The 21,749-nt window shown below is 37.5% G+C and overlaps 1 protein-coding gene across 1 annotated transcript in view; it reads right to left on the bottom strand.

Moving 5' to 3' along the window:
- Window positions 1–206: 206 nt before the first annotated feature.
- EVA1C (eva-1 homolog C) overlaps window positions 207–21,749 on the bottom strand; it is a 48,056-nt gene continuing 26,513 nt past the window's right edge. Inside the window, exons 2-8 of the mRNA XM_087721598.1 lie at window positions 17,780–17,976; window positions 13,013–13,136; window positions 10,382–10,534; window positions 3,252–3,395; window positions 2,639–2,719; window positions 1,780–1,869; window positions 207–736 (exon numbers count right to left, since the gene is read on the bottom strand). Coding sequence (XP_087577724.1) covers window positions 312–736; window positions 1,780–1,869; window positions 2,639–2,719; window positions 3,252–3,395; window positions 10,382–10,534; window positions 13,013–13,136; window positions 17,780–17,976 — 1,214 coding nt within the window. The 3' untranslated portion in view covers window positions 207–311. The remainder of the gene's footprint in view (window positions 737–1,779; window positions 1,870–2,638; window positions 2,720–3,251; window positions 3,396–10,381; window positions 10,535–13,012; window positions 13,137–17,779; window positions 17,977–21,749) is intronic.

Genomic DNA, 21,749 nt, shown 5'->3' with positions numbered 1-21,749 from the left:
TTGAGTGTATGTTGTGTCTCTTTTAATCTGTTTCTGTTTTGTATTTTAAACTCTTTTTAATATTTTTAAACTGTTTTATGTAAGCCGCCCAGAGTCCTTCGGGATTGGGCGGCATACAAATCTATTTGTATAGATCTAATTCCAAATCTAATTACAATTAATTACAATAAACTGGAGGCAAGCATTCAAAATATGCAACTAAAAACTTTTTTAAGGTATTTTAAATAATTATTTATATAGCTTTGTAATAATTATTATATTACATTGCAGATGATCCTTCACAGAAGGTAGTTTAAGAAAAGAGGTGCATGTTATCCAAAACAAACGCACTGCTGTTCATTGATATAGAATGGGCTGAAGCTTCTAGTAGGAGATGCTTCCAAGCCACTATTCAACCAGATTTCTTGCATGATCTGTTCTCGCCGTTCTATCCTTTCAGCCAATTCAGCTGTATCCAGGGAACAATAAGCTGAATATGAAGTCCTGCATAAGCCTGTTAGTTCATCAGTAAAATCTGAATCAGAAGATTCCCCTCTCTCTTCCTCTTCCTCTTCTTCATCCTCCTCCTCATTGTTTCCATCAGCCTTCTGATTTTCTAGCACCAGATGTTTTTTCATCTTCCGTAGCTTTATCACATCATCACAGCAAGAAATGTGCATTACCAGAGCACAAAGTGTGAGCATTAGGCCAATGCAAACACTAGACACAAACAAAAGAGCAGCTCTTTCAAGGTGATCTGAAATTAGAAACAAAATCCCAAACTAGAGTCTTATGTAGAGAGGATGGAAATGATAATAATTTGCTGTTATTTCTGAAAAGCCTAGACTTCTGAGACAATCGTTTAATATTTAAATCTACATAATCCATCAGATCTTGCTAATGTTTCTGACGAGCAATATGGAAATGAAAATAAAGTACCATACCAAAATTTAAAAAACTCTTTAAGAAAAATATGATGTTAGGTGATATAAGAATATATCTATACAGGATCTGTACAGTTTCTTGTAACAATGTGAAAATAGTTTACTATTATCTTCTTATAAAATTCCAGTTTTCTTGCCTACAATTCTGGATATCCTAACACAGAGGTGTCAAACTGGATTCCTTTGAGGGCCAGATCAGTATTGTAGTTCTCTGCGGGCCAGCTGGGGGGGGGAGCGGTGGAATCCTGCAGCACCATGCTGGCCAAAATGAGCCATGGGGGCCTCGTAAGCATGCCCCCTGCAACCTGTTGTCGGTCTTCTGCAGCACTTTGCTAGCCAAAACAGGCCACAGAGTGGCACATTTTGGCCAGCAGGCTGCTGCAGGAGACCATGCAGACCTAAAACAAGGCATGGGGCCCATGCGTGTCCCCCCCCCCGCACCCCATTTTGGCTGCTAGAGGCGCAGCAGACCTATGAGGCAGATTTAAGCATCCTGTGGGTCGGATTCAGACCGCGGGCCTTGAGTTATGGCCCTATCCTAACAGATCAATTTCCCCCCATTTTTCAAGATCAGCAAAATGCTATTATTTAACTCAGCGTGTAACCACCAGTACCAGAAAAAATGTGAATTTTCTCTTCAAGGATTTTTCCTCCATGGAGTTAATTAAATCAAAATAATACTTTAAATTAAGGTATAATTTAAGATATTGTTCACAAAAGGATATACCATAATAATGAAGTTTTACATGCTGCAAATATGTGTATTTAATATTTTTTAGTAATTCTGGAAAATGTAACTGCTAGCATTAACAGGATTTCTTATCAGAACACAAGGATATAAAGTAAAATGGTCTACCTCTAATGTATGCAAATGTAGCCAAACTGCTGCTAATTATAATTCCTTCCTTCTTTGGAATTCTTGATTCTTTTGGATCAAAATTTATATCTGTGAGAAAGAAAAAAAAGTTCCTTAATTAGATTGTAGTTGAACTAACTTTCCAAATTGAAAAGGAATATGTACTTGATAAATGAATAATTTAAATATCCTACCACAAGCAATTACCTTCTTTAACATCTCCATATTTCCAGGTGTCCAATAACACATTTTATGCATTAAAGCAAAATTAATTTTAAATGTCTATTTTACTTTATTATATAACACAACTCATAAATACATGAGAATGTGCTTTAAGATAATTTGTTTGTTTCCTGTTTCCCCTGGGAATTTTTTAGCACTGTTGATATCAAGAAATAAATAAGAGGTTTCTTTCCACAAAACATGTTCTTAGCCAGAGGTTCCCCAGGCCATGGCCCACTACTTGTGTGGCCCAGTTCCCCTCTATCCTAGCCACAAAGGTTGGGGATTGCTGTTCTAAGCTATGATTCCCACCAGCTAGATATGAGAAGAATTACGTCTTTAACCTAATAATTAAGTGATGAGTATTTTATTTATTTATCAGTTCTGCAATAAAGTTTTGTTCATGTGATAAACAACAAAGTCAGTTTAGTCTTTAATTAGTTTAGCTTCAACTTCTATTTGGCTCTGTCCATTTCTTTGTCTTCGCCTCATCACTTTTGTGTGTGCTGTTTGTGGTGTGCTACACCATTCATAAGGAAGTGAACATTGGCCCATCCAAAGTTCCATGAAGAGAGACCCCTCCTCTTCTAGGTCAAATGCTTAAAGGCAAATGTCCGTAGCAAAAAATTACATTTACCATATTCATCTTCTTTTGGCGTCCAAGAGGGAGGGAGTATGGTAACCATTGGATTAACTGCTGCCAGTATGAATCTTGGGACTGTAAAGTTGAAAATAAAAAAAATATTATCTATTAATTTTAAAACATATATCCTGCTTCTCCTTCAGACAAAACTGAAAAATTTGATAGCAGCTTTTTTCTTTCACACATCACGTTTTAGAAGTCAATCAATCAATCAAGAATATTTATAAAGAGAAGTCGACAAATATGCCATGTTGAATTGGTGGCTTTTATGGATTGCATTGCTGCTTCACTGCCAATCATAAACTAACTGAAAATATATGAAAGTTCAATAATCAACAGGCCAAATTCCATATGACCTTTCAATTATTACCTGACTAATTTCAAAGCTATGATCATCCAAGAAGAATTTGGATCAGTCCAACAAACATATTTAGATTTCTGCCAATGTGTTTTCTAGTCAAATTATATAAATTGTAAACCAAATTATTATCATACCTCTCTTAGATATTAAAATATTGGAATAATATGAATTTTACATATATATGCAAGATACCCAGGTTTTGAAATGTTGTGATTTGTGAAATTTATGATTCCATACTTTTCTTACCACATGCATAGCTGACATTGAGATATTTTTTCACCCCACGCATGCATGGTCTTCCAAAGTTATGACTGTTAGCAATAATTTTACACCTTTGCTTTCCGTAGCACTTCTTTGACAAGACTTCTAAAGCTGAATAGGAAAAACAATCTGAAAGGAGAAAGAAATATGCACATATAAACAAAAATGATTTATCTGAAGAGATTACTGGTACCTGCTTGCAGAGATATAAATCTATTGGTACAGGAATAACACTAACTCAGAAAGCCCAACTAAATATAGATATTACTTCTGATAAAGGCCAGGAAGAAGTGATCATTTACATAATTTCCAAGAATTTGTGGTTGGCTGATTGCAGTGATGGTATAAAAATGTATGATCAAGCCAATTATGTGACCCCACCCAACACACTGGAGAGAAAGTAAGAAGAGATTTTGCTGTGGACTGAATGCACAGATTGATTTAAGGTAAACCAGTTCAACACAACTAAACTTAATCATTAAATACAACAATCCCAATGTAGCCAACTAATAAAACTGTGGCAAAAAACAAAAACAAAAAAAACCCAACACCCCAGGGTCAGTCTTAAGAGTCAGAAGAAGGCTTTATATATAATTTGCAGCAAATGCAGCATGTCTGATTTAGAATCATCTAATTTATGAACAGAACCATTGCACCTTGGGATTTTCATTTAAAATACAGATTAAAATTCTAGACATTTTCATAAAATAAAATGAATTATTATATATTATTTATATATTATTTTAATTTAAAATCAAAATGTATTTTATGTGCATGTACATATGCATATACATCAGGGGTGGGTTTCAGCTGGTATGCACCGGTATGGGCGTACCGGATGGTGAAATTTAGCATGCCTTTCCGTACCTGATTTTCCGGAGGCCCCGTACCGGAATACTCCCTCCCTTGGCCTGCCCTCCCACTCACTCCCCCGGCCCACTTGCCCAGTCGCCACTCGCTCGTCCCGCCTGTCCGCACCAGGCTTGTACCTGCCCATCCACTTCCTTTGCCGGAGTGGAGGATTGGGAGAATCCCACGTGACGTACGCTCCCTTCTCTTCAACAGCTGCCTCGTTTCCAATGGGGGGGGGAGAAATCCATGCACTTTTCCTCCCTCTGCATGGACACCCCCCATTGGAAACAAGGCGGATGTCAAAGAGAAGGGAGCAGTGCGCGCCATGTGGGCTTGTCCAACAACTGAAGAAGGAACAGGAGGTGAGGATTCGGCTGTTGGACAAGCCCACATGGTGGACGCTCCCTTCTCTTTGACAGCCGCCTCATTTTCAATGGAGGGGGGAAATCCATGCATTTTTCCTCCCTCTGCATGGATTTCTCCCCCCCCCATTGGAAATGAGGTGGCTGTGAAAGAGAAGGAGAGAGGTAGCTGAAAGCAGCCAAACTTTTTGTGTTCCATTTTCATGCCTTCAGGTGGAGCAGAGCGCAGAGCAGGGATGCTGTGCAGGGCCCGCTTCCCTCCACCCAAAGGCACGAAAACAGAATGCAAAAGGAGGAACCCAGGGTGGGGTGGCATTGCCATGTGTGACTGCAGGGCACAAGTGCATGAGTGCAATTTGGTGTCGAGTCCCATTGCGGGGCTCACCATACCTGGGAGTGGAGGTGGTGAAGAGAGAGGCATGGAGGGGTCTGGTGGCAAAATCCACTGCAGCGGCAAGCTCAGAAGATTTCTCCTAGATTCCTCCCTGTCCTGCTTCTCCAATCACCCCAATTGCTTTTCCCAGCATGTGATAGTGTTCTCCTGGATTCCTTCTCCGATCAACCTTCCCCACATGCTGGGGAAAGGAACCCAATTGCTCTCCCCAGCAGGTGGTACTTTCCTCCTGGATTCCCCCCTGTCCTCCCTTCTCCAACCACCCCAATTGCTTTCCCCAGCGGGTGATACTTTCCTCTTGGATTCCCTCGTCCTCCCTTTTCCGACCACCCCAATTGCTTTCCCCAGTGGGTGATACTTTCCTCTTGGATTCCCCCCTGTCCTGCCTTCTCCGATCAACCCAATTGCTTTCCTCAGTGTGTGGTACTTTCCTCCTGGATTCCTCCTTGTCCTGCCTTCTCTGATCACCCCAATTACTTTCCCCAGCATGTGATAGTTTTCTCCTGGATTCCCCCCTGTCCTGCCTTCTCCGATCACCTCAATTGCTTTCCCCAACATGTAATTTTGGCCATAAATCTTTCAGCAGTCTATTTTGAGGAGTTTTCCCCTCACTTCCCCCATCTTCCCTTCATCTGAGTCCCAATTTTTTTTGCCACCGTGGGCATGACTTGTGGGTGGGGGTCATGTGACTGAGTGTGCATGAGTGATGTCACGTTGGCCATGCCCACCTGGTCACAAGACCACCGAGCCACTCCCACAAAAGAGGCCACACCTACCAAATAGGTTCTAAAAATTTTTGAAACCCACCACTGATATACATATGCATACACACACACACACACACACACACACACACGTATATATAGAGAAAAAATACTGATGGATTCGCTATTATTTTTGCTTTAAATCTTTGTAAGTATTAATGTAAGCATTAATGCAATATGTGCCAGTAATTTACTTTAATTATTAAAAGGGGGAAATGCCTTCAGATATGTGACAATAACACCCCTTTCCTTCTTCTGCTTCACATAAATAAACACACAGAATTACCAAACCAAAATTGAGGTTTTGCTCTGGAAGACTACTTGAAGAATAGCTTGGAAGAGATATAAATAGTTATTTCAAAACAAGGAGATAAAACCTTAAAGTTGGATGCATGTAGATGTGCACTATTGATTCAGCTGGTACTTACAGGGACATGACAGGACTGCAAATATGTTGGAATACGTCCACACTGTCCTGAAAATGCAAACTATCTCCCTTTTATGCATCTTAAAATGTTGGATTTCTCTGTCTGAAATGAGCAGTCTGCATGTCATTTAGATGAACTATCCTTTGTTAAGATTGCGATTTCTAATATAATCAATGGAATATCCAAATGCAGTGAATGAATCTAGGATAAGAAAGATCCATGCCCAAAAAATCAAAGCAGTCCCATTTAAGTTGAAGATAAAGAACAGGAATTAAAAGCAAAAAAGACCCCAACAACCTGTGTTTCATGATCACCTCTGGAGAAAAAATACAGTTCATTCTAAGCCCTTGCAATCCTTGCCCATCTTTTGCAGTTAGTGGTTAGCAACCAGACAGGTGCCAAATAATGCTGATGGTTTTTATTTGGTGCACATATATCCAGCTGGAAATGAAAAGAAGCAGCCATCAAAGCAGTTCTGAAACTAGTGGTAAAACATCAGCCCTGGTCTGAGCTGCTATTTAATAGTCCAGCATCTGTTGTTTTCAAGGGAAAGATCCTTTAAGTCACCAATTAGCTGGGTTTTAGATGGGTTTTGACATGCAAATTATGCAGAGTTGTTGAAGCCATAAATTGCCCAAAGTTTAATAAAAGTGACAAGTCTTCTTTTCTCTATTGAAAGCCTCTTCTATTTTCAAGTTCTGGTGTCTCTCCTCTACTACACAAAAGCTATCTATTCAATGGAATAACTAACAGCCAATTATAGTGAAATTGAGGCTCCTGGCACTTCAATGTGTATATTGGTGAGCGTATAATACTGGAAGTATATGTGTTGGAAAGAAATATTATCTCAATTATGTTTGGAAACAGCAGAGTATTAATCAAAGTTCTAAATACTGTGGGGTGGGAACACGAAGGGTAGGAATGTGGCATGTAGATTCTGGCGCAGATTCCCTTCTGCTCTTATTCAGAGTAATTTGCTTTGGGAGTTAATTTCTAGGACTAGCAATGGCTTCAGGGAAATAATTTTTAATTGGAATCACAAGAATGGAAAGAGATACCATCCTCTGTACGCTAATATTGATTATTCTGTTCCACTAAATATATTATGTAGAAAGGCTATATTAGGAACAATAAATGATACTATATATTTGTTACATATGATTTCACCATGAATATGACCCTTTCATTAAATTATGTATTGCACAACCTTTTTCCAAGCATGCTGACTAGAGTATGTTTTAGGAGCATAAATTAACCTAAATGTTTAGCCAGTCTCTTTCAGGTAAATTTACCCTGGGCAATATATTGTCTTTCAACTGATATATTGCCTATTAATTGATTAGGAATCTGAAGGCAAAAAATTAGTTTGAAATTAGGGTTAAGGGCTAAGCTTGAGTTGGCTAAACTTCCTATTTTAGCCAATTCAAAATACTGGGCAGACTAATAAGGGTAGTGGACCAGTTATTTAAATAAATCATAAAGTTAAAGTAATCAAGTTACAATTTGCATTGTTCTTTGTGCTAACATGAAATTCTATTATTATTTTTAATCATGTTTAAAGAGATACACTTGTATTACTTGTGTCAACTTGTTCAATTCACCAGTGTATTGAGTATACTCAAGTCTTATAATCTTTCTGTCAGGCCTGCAGCCATATTCCCTTTTGGATCTTTGGCCTGCCACACTTTCTATTATTCTACTATGTGTTTCTATTGTGGGAAAATGGGAGGGGGGGATGGTATGGAATTAAATGCTATGTAACCAAAATAAAATTCCTTTCTAGAATCCAAGGTCATCCTTTTGTCTCTACACCTCTGCACCTCTGCACCTGACCGGAACTAGATGGGTGGAACTGTCAGCATGGCAGTGGAAGATTGGACCATGTGATGGACTTATGGGTGTGGGGCAGGGGTGGGTTTCACCCGGTTCGTGGCGGTCCCCGCGAACTGGTTGGTCGGCAAACCCGGAAGTAAGTAACTTCCGGGAACGGCGAAGGGCCCACCCGCCCGCCCGCGCTCCTTACCGGTCTTTGAAGGCTTCTGCGCTTCCACGCAGGCGCATGGCACATACAGCGCCTGCGCGATTCTCTGCGAGCAGATGGATGGCACATACAGCGCCTGCGCGATTCTCCGCAAGCATCTGGAGCATCGCACAGGCGCTATGACGCATGCGTGAACTATGCGCGTGCACGAGGATGCCGCCAGCCCCATTCCAACCTAACTGGTTGGAACGGGATAAGCAACCCACCACTGGTGTGGGGGCAATATCCTGAACTTTCAACTGGGTGGGGAAAATCAGGAATCTTTCAGATTCGGGTTTTCCCAGATGTGCCAACATGGCTTTCTTAATAAATTGGAACTTTGAGAAATATTTTGCCTTGGACTCGGATTTAATTTTGGATGCTATTTGGAACCCTGACACTTTCTTTGAATTTGATGTGATCATCATAGCCCTAACAATAACAAAAAGACAGGGAATGTATGACTCTCTTTGGCCAAAAGCATCTCCCTGATCAGCAAAAGCAGAGAGACATGGTATGCTTGCTTACCTCCTTATACAGGAGTTTATGCTGAACTTATGACAAGCATATGCAGCCAAACCAGTGTTGTCACTTCCACACTGTCAGCCAAATTTTTCAATTTTAGAGGGAGATTTGAAGGAAAGATTAGTAAGAAAGTGAGCATTGCTATTCTTTACAATATAATTCAAGTCTATTATTTATTTCTTAGCTTGCTTTATATTCCACCTTATTCTTCAGTAACTTGTTCTTCAGTCCATCATTTTCCAGGGATTTTTTAATTTAGCTTTTTTGGTTTTTGTGCTATCCCAGGTGGAATTTATCTATAAGGTACAAATCAGTTCTTGCTCAGTGAACATGTGGCAACCATAGAGGGGAGGGTCTTCATCCAGATACATTTAATGTGCTAATTAACACCTATTCTGGACCAAAAGGTTGTTCTCACATTATTCTCATTGGGACTACTGTAATGTGCTGCCCTTGTCTCTGCCCTTGAAGGCTACAGCTGGTCCAAAATGAAATGGTGCAAGTGGCTATGGGCACATCCTGTTTTGCTTGACTTATGACCACAATTGAGCCCAAAATTAATTTTGTTCCAAAGTGAGACTTTTGACTTTTCTTGCCACAGTTGTTAAGCGAATCACTGCAATTGTTAAACTAGTAACACAGTTGTTAAGTGAATCTGGTTTCCTCATTACATTACTTGTCAGAAGGTTGCAAAATGATGATCGCATGAAAAAACATCATAAATATGAGTCAGTTGTCAAGCATCCAAATGTAAATCACATGACCACAGGGATTCTGCAATGGACATAAGTGTGAAAAATGGTCATAACTTACTTTTTAGTGCAGTTATAACTTTGAATGGTCACTAAGTGAACTGTTGTAAATTGAGGACTACATATACAGATTTGGATATGTGGTTCAACTGAAATCTCATTAAGGCAACCGCGCTTATTTCTGGAATTCCAACGCTTTGTTCGATTTATTTCTTTTTGGGTGAGCACTGAGTTGCATCCTGGAATGCTTTTCAATGGAATTTCTTGGCACAAACATTTTAATATTTTAGTTACCTAGTCTTTACAATTCTTTGTTTTCCCTCCTTTGATTCTTTTCTTTTTCCTCAGTTATGGATATTTTGTCTGATAGTTATTATGCCCTGTGACTAAGATCAAGAGAAATCTATATAAGCTGTTTAAAATTACAAATATTTTATGTAAAAATAAGGTGAAAAAAATCCTTGGGAAAGCAGCATTTTAAAAACCAGCAGGAAAAGGACAGTTCAAAGCACGTAACCTGCAGAGAGAAATATTTTTTTGCAAGGCAGAGACCCATCTTACTTTTACACACAATGGGATCAGAAGTTCCCTCTGAAGATCTTGACCTACTTGTAAATCATTGCTTGATACAATATATACCTGGAAGATAATAATCTCCAGGTCATGGTAACAAATGCATATTTGACATCTACTATTAATTTGGAACTATTTCCATGTAATCATTTTTAACCACTGATGCCATTCAGTAACACAGAAGCAGAGTGAAAGGAATGCATGAAAAAAACAACATGGTTATAAAGGAAACCATCATTGACTTTCCCAGGTAAATTTCATGTCATATACTCACAGTTGCTCAATTCCAAGAATTCTGAATTGGGAAACAACCAGAAGCATTCAAGTCCCATGCTAATGGGAGTCAGGAAAGGCAAATATTTTTTTCTTTCTGGGATAAAAACTAATGTTATATAACCCTTAAATTCAAGAATAAAGAGTTCTCACATAAATTTTGTCAGCCTACCATATTGGGGAAGGTAATCCATTTTTGTTGAACAGAAGTCCATCTCGTGGGCAGACCTGCCATAAGAGGCTGAATAGATGTTAAGAAATTTAGATTCATGGCAGTGTAGTTTCAATTCTTCATTTTCACACACTGATCTAGTTTTATATTCACCTGGAAGAGAAAAGGTCAAAAAGCAATGGTGAGAGATAACTGGGTTCTTGGATAAGCGATAAAAAATATTATGTGCTGGTCCTGTTGTCACTTGTGTAAGCAGTCTAGTGTGGAGATAAATGGTGAAAGCATCACATACTTACTGAGAGATCCAGCTAAGACAATCATAGTTCTAAATCGGGGTTTGTTAACTCATATGATTTAGTCTTGTGACTTACAGTATTGACATTTATTGTATATAGATTTATGGAGACATTTCTTAATGTTAAATATTTTAATGTTGAATTATATTAACATGTGGAATTTTATAATTTTTAAGATCTTTGATTACAAAATTGGAGCTTGAGGAATTTGCTAAGTAAATTATTGTGAGAAATTGGAAAAGCATTACCATTTTAGATATAAGGGACTAAATGCAATGCACCTGTCATTGTATCAATTATTACTATTTTTACTATTCCAAGAAATGGCACAATACGTAACTTATTAAAAATATTTCTAATTTAAAATATTCATATATAAGTGTTGCAGGTACTTGTTTCATTGGTGGCCTCAATAGACGTTTTATAGGTAGATATTTATTATATGTGTTATATCTGGAGTGTTCATAATGTGTTCCAGTTTTGCTTATTATTATTATTTGTCACTAATATTTTTCTTTACTTTTGCTTTTGGAATTAGTTGGATATTTTGTATTTTTCAGATGTTGCTGTAGAATCAATTTTAAAAGGTTATCAGCTATGGAAAAGAGGGACTACTCATAGCATTTGTGGCAGAATTATACACAGTATACTCAATGAGAGTATTCTTGATAGAGAAGCTGTGATCAGTAAACTAAGTTTTTGGTAGTTCCTATTCTATGCATTTTTGTATTCTATTTTTCTTAACTAGACCCAAAATGTTACAGAAGTAACTCTATGTATCACTGTCAATTAGTTAATTTCAGAGGAAAAATATGTATTTTTATTCTGTACCACTGAGCACTACTGAATGCCATACACAGCACTACTTTTCTCTGGTAAAAAGGTAGAATGGAAAACCAAATAAGATTAAGACCAATCCCTATCATGTTGGAGAATTATGGCAGATGATTTAAATATTCACAATTATTGATACTCTACACCATGTGTAATGTATCCTGTGCATTTTCTTGATAACCAGTTATATCCCATTGGACTAGAAAAAATAGGGCAAGAGTTTTCTTTGGCCGTATTCCAAACGGATCCCTTAGTATACAGGATTGAGACTTTAAGGAAGAGAGAGGATTCACTCCCAGTGGCTCTGGGTACTGATTGGCAAATTGTTGTCTCTGGGCTGCATGCACCACTAACTCTTTTTCTGTTTCCCAGCATCTATTTGGGAACAACAAGAAAAAAAGATGTTGGCAACTACAGAGACTTTGCCCAGCATTTCTCACCAGACACTTAAGGAAAAAAAGAGTTAACATTTAAAGGGATGGCAGCAACAGCTCTAGCAGGCCTTCCCAGCTCCATAAATTACTAATGAGCCAATTATTATGCTGCATGGTAATGGAGACTGAATGCACCATCACTTTTCTATTAATAAAACAGAACAGTAATATAATATAAATAGAGTTGCCTTCTTTGGTTGTTGTTTTTTTGCTTATACTATATCCACTCAAACAAACCCAGAAGAAATGTAGTTAAAACAGCTCAGGCTGTAAAGCTGAATCCACAATCATCTGTGATAACTCTCTCATTTTTATTTTGGGATATTTTCTGCCCCAAAAGTATTGGTTGTTACTGGATTATATGGAAAAATATTTTCCAGGCATTTCTGATAATACTGTTGTATATGTGTGAAAATATTGGAAAAGCAGCTACAGGGAGCTTTAGGGCTCTGTCAAATCTTTATATATATTATCTAGTGTTACATAGAAGTACACAAATAGGGAAGACTAATGCACTCAAGAATATCCTCAAGATTTTACACAATGATTTAATTGTCTTGCACACTGTGCTAAGCTACACTTTCTATAACCATAGTTTACTTAATAAACTGCAATCCACATAAAATGCAAACCCATATATGCAAACTATAATTTCTTCATTATCAGCTACTACTAGCCAGTGCTTCCTGCTCTGGGTGCCCTCCTGTTATAGGGACTCCAGTACAAAGAATTCTCATCAAAGTTCATCCTGGTTAGGGAAATTCACCTATCTACAAGATGCCCACATTGGATACGGGTAAGTACAACAAACATTTTTACATATGATTGCAATGTTTGGATTTAGTGAGGTCAGGGCTTTGCAGAAATCCATGCAAAGGTTTTTGTGTTGTTATTACAATTTAAACCAGTGGTCTTCAACCTTGGCAACTTTAAGCCTGGCAGACTTCAACTTCCATGGAATTCTGGGAGTTGAAATCCTTCAGACTTAGAGTTGCCAAGGTTGGAGACCCCTGATTTAAACTGAAAGAAACATACATAAAAAAATGACCATTCTGCAAATTACTTACTAGGTCGACACTTAAAGGAGACTAGGAGATATTTAGTGACTCCTGGACATAACTCAGATCCAAAAAGTCGACTGTTAACAAGGAGTTGGCAGTCTCTCAGGTCCTGGCATTCATCGAGGACTTTCTACAACAGTACCACAAAAAAAAAGTCTTTAAAAACATTTTAAAAAACTATACAACAATGCAAATCCTGACTATTAAGATCTATCATGACAAACTTTACCCACTGATTAACAGTAATATACTTACTAAATAAATACTAAAATAAGATTTCCAAAGCAAATTATGTGAAATAATATTATTAACAAATTACTACCAGAGACGTTTCTGTTCTAAAGGGTAAGCTTTGATTCAAAATCTCCAGGAGAGGTTGTTTTATAAACACCAATGCTGGAAAAACCGGAAGCAGTAGTAATATTAGAGTACCATTTCAGAAACTGTCATGGGAGAAGCAGTTTGAAGATCTACAATTCACTGATTTCGAAGAACATAATTAAACATTATGATCATAATTACTTCTGAAATTACCATTTTAATGCTCCCCAACCCCACTAAATGAAGACACATTCAGCTACTAGTAAATGAAATTTATAATGAAAGCATAATGCATTTCTGTCATAGTTGGTTGTCTGAAATTAACTTCTAAAAAAGGGCTGTTTAAGGCTTCAAATATTTATATACTGTGGCTTTACTGCCATTATTAGCATTAAGAAGCAAAGTGCTTTTAACCACTTTCCTCAAATTTCTGGAAGTAAATATCCTGAGCCAAAATATTTAACATGGGTAAGGGTTTATAATTTGCATGTAAACAAATAAAAGAGAACCCCCCCAAAAAATACATAGAAAAGAATTAAAAGAAATGTACACATAACTACAATATAGTGAAAATTGCTATCTAATAATCTTATATTCTATATTTTAAATACAACCTAGCTACTGGAATGTAAGAAGAGGAAAATTGTTTAAAAGCTCCCTGGAGTTCCTGTTGCAAAAAACAGGTGACAGTTTTCAACTAATTTTTAGGAGAAAAATATATTGAAACTGTCATGAAAGTACTAATAACCAACCATTCCTGGCATAATATATACAAGTAGTCCTCGACTTACGACTACAGTTGAGCCCAGAATTTATGTTGCTAAGTGAGAAATTTGTTAGTAAGTGTTGCCCCATTTTATGACTTTTCTTGCCATATTTATTAAGTGAATCACTGCAGTTGTTAAATTAGTAACACAGTAGTTAAGTGAATCTGGCTTCCCTATTGGCTTTACTTGACAAAAGGTCGCAAAAGATGATCATAAGACTTTGGGACACTGCAGCCGTCATCAATACGAACCAGTTGTCAAGCATCCGAATGTAAATCATGTTTCCATGGGGATGCTGCAACAGTCTTCAGTGTAAAAAATGGTCAGAAGTCACTTTTTTCAGTGCCATTGTAACTTTGAATAGTCACTAAATGAGCTGTTGTAATTTGAGGACTACCTGTATTTAATATACTGCAGTTGCAATTCAAACTCTTCAAAATTCCCCTCAACCTAGGAAAAAAAGAAGAAGAAATCTTGGCTTTGACAAATGAAGCTCTTAATCATTCTCCATGGATCATGTGGTTCTATTAGAAGGTTGCCTGCATCTGTTGTGTGGCTCAACTTGTGATTCTAATAGCCCCCCAAAAATATTGTTTGTTGCGTTTTATAAATGAGGATGCAATTCCTATGCTTCCTTATTAGATTTAAGGATCCTTCCAGGCCACCAGCATTTCCATGCACAATCAGTGCCTCAAAAAGCAATGTGAAAGCAAGCCACAATTTTCTCCATCTATTTCCATCCTGAAATAAGAGAACCAGCAAATAACATAAATCAGCCAATATTCACTTTCTTCCCTGCATCTGGCCAAAGGAAGAGTTCAAAGACTATAAGCCAAACTATATCCCTTTCCCAGAGCTCACATAATAAAAACCTTACACTCATTTCATATAAAAAGGAAACAGAATACAGGTAGTCCTCGACTTACAACAGTTAATTTAGTGACCGTTCAACGTTACAACAGCACTGAAAAAAGTGACTCATGACCGTTTTTCACACTTATGACCATTGCAACATCCACCTGATCAAAATTGGGGTGCTTGGCAATTGGTTCCTATTTATGATGGTTGCAGTGCTCAAGCATGGAAATGGTCGGAATACTTATGGATTAAATTTTTCCTTCAGAACTTGATCAAAAAAATCATGTATATAAAGTGTTTATTCTGGAAAGTAATACACTCATTTGGTTATTTTTCTATTTCAGGGAGCTTAAATAGGAACAATCAGATGTGTTTCTAAGAATATCCTGGTGTATTTTGGAATAACTGGAAGTCTTTTAAATTAAAATAAAACCAGACAAATATTTTTCATTTCAGTCCAGTCAGTACCAAGTACAGATGTGAAATCACTTTAAAAAAAAGCTGGACTTTCACAGGTTACTTTTCCACTATTACAAAACAGCACTTATAAATCAAGCTTATGGAACTTCTAGCACATGGCACTATGATTCTCCCCTGATAACAATTATTTTATTAAGTGTAAAGTCATGGTGGTTTCTTTCTTATCTTTCATGGCTGCAAAGTTCTTTAAGAACGATCACATTTATTACATTTATAGGAATATTCTATGCAAACATATTTGGACAAATTCTGTATTGACTACAATGCCAAGTATGTATCTGCAAGGACTGCAGTAGGTTGGTTAAATGCTGCTTTTTACAAACTAGGAAAGACCAGAAGAAAGAAGTGGATGGGTTAGGACAAAAAGGAACATACGCCTATATATTTGTAATGTAATCTGCCCAAATCAATCCAATGCAGGATGAAGATCTAAACCACACTGACCCCCATACACTTCATATTTCCACTCAATGTAAAAAGTAAAATATGAAATACATTAAAAATGGAAGGATGGCATACTTAAAGGCAAATTACAACCCTTAAGCATCACCTTTATATTAAAGATTTTACTATACATTTGTCCCAAAATGGCTTCTTAGGAAAAAGATTACAGGTGGTTGCAGTGATTTATTTGGATGTGTTCTTACCTAGCCAGTAATAGGATTTAAGAAAGCAGTGACATATAGACTACCTACCACCAAAAAATACGGTGGAGATTTCTGCTTAGCAGTAAGAGAGACGATCTTTATTATGATTCAAGTACTGCATACTGAGTACTCATTACTACTAAAACAAAATAAAAAGCAATTAACTATAATAGTAATCCTAAATAAATTATCAGGACTTGGTTTCGTGTTCATGTTCTTCAATTTTTATATTCAAATCTAATTTGTAACTTGTTTCTTTTTCTTCTTCTGAAATCCATCAAGACAAATATGGATTTTAGAAAGGCTGGTTTACCTGCTTGTGGTAACTAGAATAATGCTCAAATATCTTATTATTTCTCAATTTAATATAGCAGGGTAAAACCCAGGATAAAATGCAGAACCAAAATCAGTGAGTTTGTGTCTAAACTTAGTCTGGAATATGAAACTTCAACCTACAATCCTATCTGCTTTGCATCCTCTACAGTTCAGAGGTATGTATTTATGGGGATTGAATGAATACAATGGGAACTCATGTGTAAATATCATGCCAATTAGGAGGACTAAAGATCCTATTGTGTAGGGTACATTCAAGTCTGACCACTTTTTTTAACATCATTTGTGTTCAGGAAAAGACTTCCTATTCTTTAGGTTGCTATTTCTAAGTTATTCTATTAAGGAAAGAATTCTTGTCTTAGAAGAGGGCAGCATTAGCAACATTCCCAGAAAACTAAGTATAATAAGCCAATATATGATGAAGTGCCTGGGCTGTAGCATTATTATGGCTTGGAACACAAAAAAGCTCTACAATTTTATTTTTGTGTCTCCAAGAAGGCAGTCAAAAATGCCAAAGGTGAGAAATCAGAAAATCCCTATATAGATTTTCTGAAGTATTAGCCTACTACTAAATAGTCTTGCTACAAAATTGGCTGCTTGATATTTCAATATACTTATTATTGGTAGTATTCCATTATCTTATCAATACTGTGCTATAAATTCTGTGGCTGATTAAAAATTTGGAGCCAAAATTTTTCTGTTGGCAATATAAATTTAAGTTTTTCAGGAAACTCCACTGACCTAAACTAATGCCAAGACAATTCTGACAAAACTAGTGGATTGGCACAAATTAACATTGGACCATTGGTCATGAATCTTAATAGAGTTTCACATTGTTGGATGGTCTTTTGTGCCAATCTGCTTGGCAAGAGAGGAACTCAGACAGTTCATTCAGCAACTCGGTCTGTGACAACTCTTCCCACCTCCCAAACTGGATTGCTTTTACGATGAGACCCTGCTCCAATGAGTTCTTGAATAGCTTGTGCCACTCGACTTCAAACTTCAGCCAGTTTCATTTAAAAAGTCATGGACTTTAAAATGTGAATGTCATTTTATGATTTTTGAACAATCAACTATCAGCTTTAAAAGTACTCAGATTTATTCTCTGTATCAATATGGACAAACTCTTTATTCTGAAGGAACAAAATTATGAAGAAATGTCATCTGACAAGGCCTCATAATTAATTATATACTATAAACCTCCAGCAAATTAAACCAACTCATTTGCAAACTTAATCAAGCTTTGTAACTGATATTCCAGATATTAACATGCTGAATCTTTCTTCATTTCATTTTTAATCTACTGTAAATAAATTATCTAAAATATTTCTGATTTGTTTTAAATGCTACAATATAGTATTTTATACCTGCAAGGTAGTAGATGCCACACAGTTTAGTGGCTCTTTCACCATGACTTCAGGTTGCTGTGCACTACACAAGTGGTAAGCTTGCCCATAATATGCAGATTGGACACTTATTGTTGAATGCCGAGGACACCGGAGACTCAAATGATCACCATCGCAGGCATACACAGTATGGTTTCGCAGGAGTTTGGTTAGGTAACCTAAAAAAATATTTAACTCTGTTACATTTAATGAAGCAATATTCCTTTCTCCTCTAAATTTGAATTTAAAATGATCAATAAAATTTGGTTTGATTAATAGTTTGGGATGCTAGGAAAGGTCCAATTTCTTTAAAACAAATCATTACCAGAATAAAATTTGCTGTTCCTGTTGCTAATCCCTGTTGATCTTCAACTATGTCTTTTTCAAGTCCTAATAAATAGTGTTGCTGCATAGGTTCCCAAGAGAAGTTGTCCCTTTTATGATTGTGTAGGTCCCCTAACAGTGGGAGAAATGAACTCATTATCTGCCGGGCTACTACTCCACAAAAGTGGAAGTGATTGAAAGTGACAAATGTTGCCTGGACTACTGCAACGCTCTCTACATGGGGCTTGAAGAGCACCCGGAGGCTTCAGCTGGTCCAGAATGCGGCCACGCAGGTTATCATGGGGGCACCTAGGTGCTCCCATGTTACACTCCTTTTAGGCAGCCTGCACTGGTTGCCGGTTGTTTTCCGGGTGCGATTCAAGGTACTAATTATGACCTTTAAAGCACTCCATGGCTTAGGCCCAGTGTACCTGCAAGACCACCTACTGCTACCAGTAGCCTCCCACCGTCCAGTGCGATTCCACAAAGTTGGCCCCCTCAAGGTGCCGTCGGCCAGACAGTGTCAGCTAGCGACCCCCAGGGGGAGAGCCTTCTCTGTGGGAGTGCCTTCCCTCTGGAATGAGCTGCCCCCGGAGCTTCGTATAATCCCCGACCTCCTGTCCTTCCGACATGCCCTAAAAAGTTGGCTTTTCCAGCAAACTGGGCTGGCCTGAACAGAATAAAATAAATGATTAATTTAATTAATCTAATTTTTAAAATTGTATTATTAATATTAATTGGGTTTGTTTTTTGATACTTTATTTAATTTCCTCTTTAACTTTTTTGATATGTGTTTTTTTTAATGTTGTACGCCATCCTGAGTCCTTTGGGAGAAGGGCAGCATATAAATCCAACAAACAAACAAACAAACAAACAAACAAATGTAGAGGAAACTGATAAACACAAATACATCTCATCTGCTGTCTTTCCTCTAACTTGCTGGAAACCTGGGGAGATGGTGTCAAAAGCAGAAAGGGGGAAAAATATTATGTTTCAACCAGGAACTCAAGAATGAAAATTCTGATGGAGAAGGCAAACGGCTGAGATGGAAATTGGCTAGTGAAGAGAAAAGACAGCATGCCCACATTTTTCCCATACATTCAAGTCATACCATAAAGCAACTGCACCAGTATTTGCTCAATTGTACCTTTCTTTTTTTCTTTTTACTGGGAGGTGTTGAAGAGGAGCGAATCCACCATCACCACCTTTACAGAAAAAAGCACAGCTAAAAGATGGAGGGTAAGCAAACTGGCAGAGGTAACTGTTTATGCTCAGTGTAGAGTTGCTTGTATTGGAACGGAACAGAACAGAACAGGTGAAACCAGTTCTGTCTGCTACTCAGAGTGAGCAAGAAGTAGGAGGTAGGAATAGACAGAGCCTTCTTTTCAACTTCAAGGAGGAAATAATGAAAGTCCCAGAGAAGTGGAATTCAGAAAAGGAAGCAATGAAACTGGGAGAGGGAAAAAAATTTCATGGGCTTCGTGGCTGGAAGATTGCTTGCCTTTTGCTACTTTCCAGCAGTTTTTGCAGGGAAGAGAAAAAGAAAAATAATTATTTGTTGCTTCATGCTGCTTTTCTTGCAATTTTGTAGTCGTCTTCTGCAAAGATGTATTTTGTTTATCTGTTTAGCCTTTGAGGGATTGCAAGTTGCATCTCCACAGGACACTAAAGAAAGTGGGCTTTTGGTTTCTTATCTGTTTGGAACAAAACGTTCCCGTGCACAAAAAGCCTAGTATTCTCTTGAGATATTAGCTATGCAGATTTTTGAATGCGTTTCTGAGCGTTTTAGCTACTATTTTGATCTGCAAATTCCTATCCCTGTACCTAAGTACTTTTTACCATCAATTTTATTATTCAGTGGCTCCATCAATGATACAATAACATTTACTTTGTCAGACAAAAATGAAATAATACCAGGTATTAAATAGAAATTTTAACCCTTGAAGTGTCATTTAAAATTAAAGTGGTATTATTGCCATATGTGCACCATGAAGGATGAAAATAGTTATGGGATTTTGGGGTTTCCATTTGATAAGGAAGTTTGGTGTACTGTTCAGGGGTGGATTGCTGCCGGCATTACTGCCAGTTTGGTACGTGCAATCTGTTGCACATAAATAGGTCTGTGCATGTGCAAAATGTTAAAAAATGAAACAAAATTAAATTTGTGCAAGGAAAATTGTTCTGTGCATGCGCAGAATTGAAAATCAAGATGGCGTCCCCGTAGGAGAACCGGTTCAGGGGCGTGGCAGGCCTGGGTTGCTGCCGGTTCCAGTGACCCAGGTCGCCAAACCACTACTGGTTCTGCCAAACTAGTCCAAACCGGTAGGAACCCACCACTGGTACTGTTATGTAAACTGCTTCCTTTCAGGCCATACTGTCTCCGGAGACAGTAATAATTTACATACACCCATATCTTCTTTATTTTTCATTTGGATTGATATAAAGATATCAAAACAGTAGCTACTTTCCTTGCCCAGAATTAAGAGAGCAGAGCTGTCAGTCATTGCTATGTTCAGAGAATTATTTACATTATTTAGATTACCTTGTTTTTGGCGAGATATTAAACATTCTTGCAATATGTGGGGTTGAAAGTAAGAAAGGAGGTAGGAAAATGCTGCTGAAAATATGGGGCCAGGAATTAAAATATCCTACCTAGGGAGGTTGTATAAAATGAGGAATACAGAAGTCCCCTATTCATAATTATCCAAAATTAAACCTCAGATGTTTCTTTGGTTTCCACCTCAGCAGCTTTCTGCTTTCTCCATCTTGAAGTTAAATTTCTAATATGAAGCCAATAAAATCTGTAGTTGCTTACTTCAAGTTAAGGAAAAACAAAGAATCTTATCCTGGAGTCCTCTCTTAGTTATGGCTTATAACTATATTTAATCAGGGTAAAAACAAGCCCCAACAGGAAATCACTTAAACTGAAACCTTGGATTTACACTGACTTCTGAGGTTCAGAAACTCTTAGTACTGGTTGGTCCAGTCAGGTCCTGTTTCATGGATCCATACCTGCAGGGGCTGTGAGAAATTTTCTGTAGATATTGCCAGAGAATTATCAGCTTCATAACACACCCTCTGCAAACTTCATATTTTAGCAAGGAAGAGCATCCAACAAAAGAAAGAAAGAAAGAAAGAAAGAAAGAAAGAAAGAAAGAAAGAAAGAAAGAAAGAAAGAAGAAAAGAAGAGAAAAGAAAAGAAAGAAAAATGCTTCAAATAGGATGCAACTGTTGGTCTTTTTCCTGTTGCTTTAGATCACTATTATTCTAGTATCATTCTTCTAATAGTTATTTGGCAAAGCAGTTTCTGCCACTACTCGTGGAGTCCATGAATGAATAAGTGAACAACTGCTCCCTTTCCCCAGCTTTTAGCCAGATCAAGAGAAAAAGGACAAGCGGCTCATTCTTCCTTGGGCAGTTTTATTCTTTCTTTGGCACCATGTTAGGTTCAGTGACATTCTCAGTTTTTTGCCACTTGTAGCAAACCCTTTATTCAACAGAAGAAGCACACAAAGTTTATCAAGATGCAGCCTATCCTGATTTCTCACACAAAATCAGAAAATACATAACATTAAAACAGGGTTACTGGATACTTTACTACCAGAACATTTCAAAAATAGAGAACTAG

The sequence above is a fragment of the Thamnophis sirtalis genome, unplaced genomic scaffold, assembly GCF_051295495.1.
Source record: "Thamnophis sirtalis isolate CommonGarterSnake01/CBP01778 unplaced genomic scaffold, rThaSir2_p1.2 scaffold_8, whole genome shotgun sequence".
NCBI classification, from domain to species: Eukaryota; Metazoa; Chordata; class Lepidosauria; order Squamata; family Natricidae; genus Thamnophis; species Thamnophis sirtalis.
This window is presented reverse-complemented; position numbering and strand designations above follow the sequence as displayed.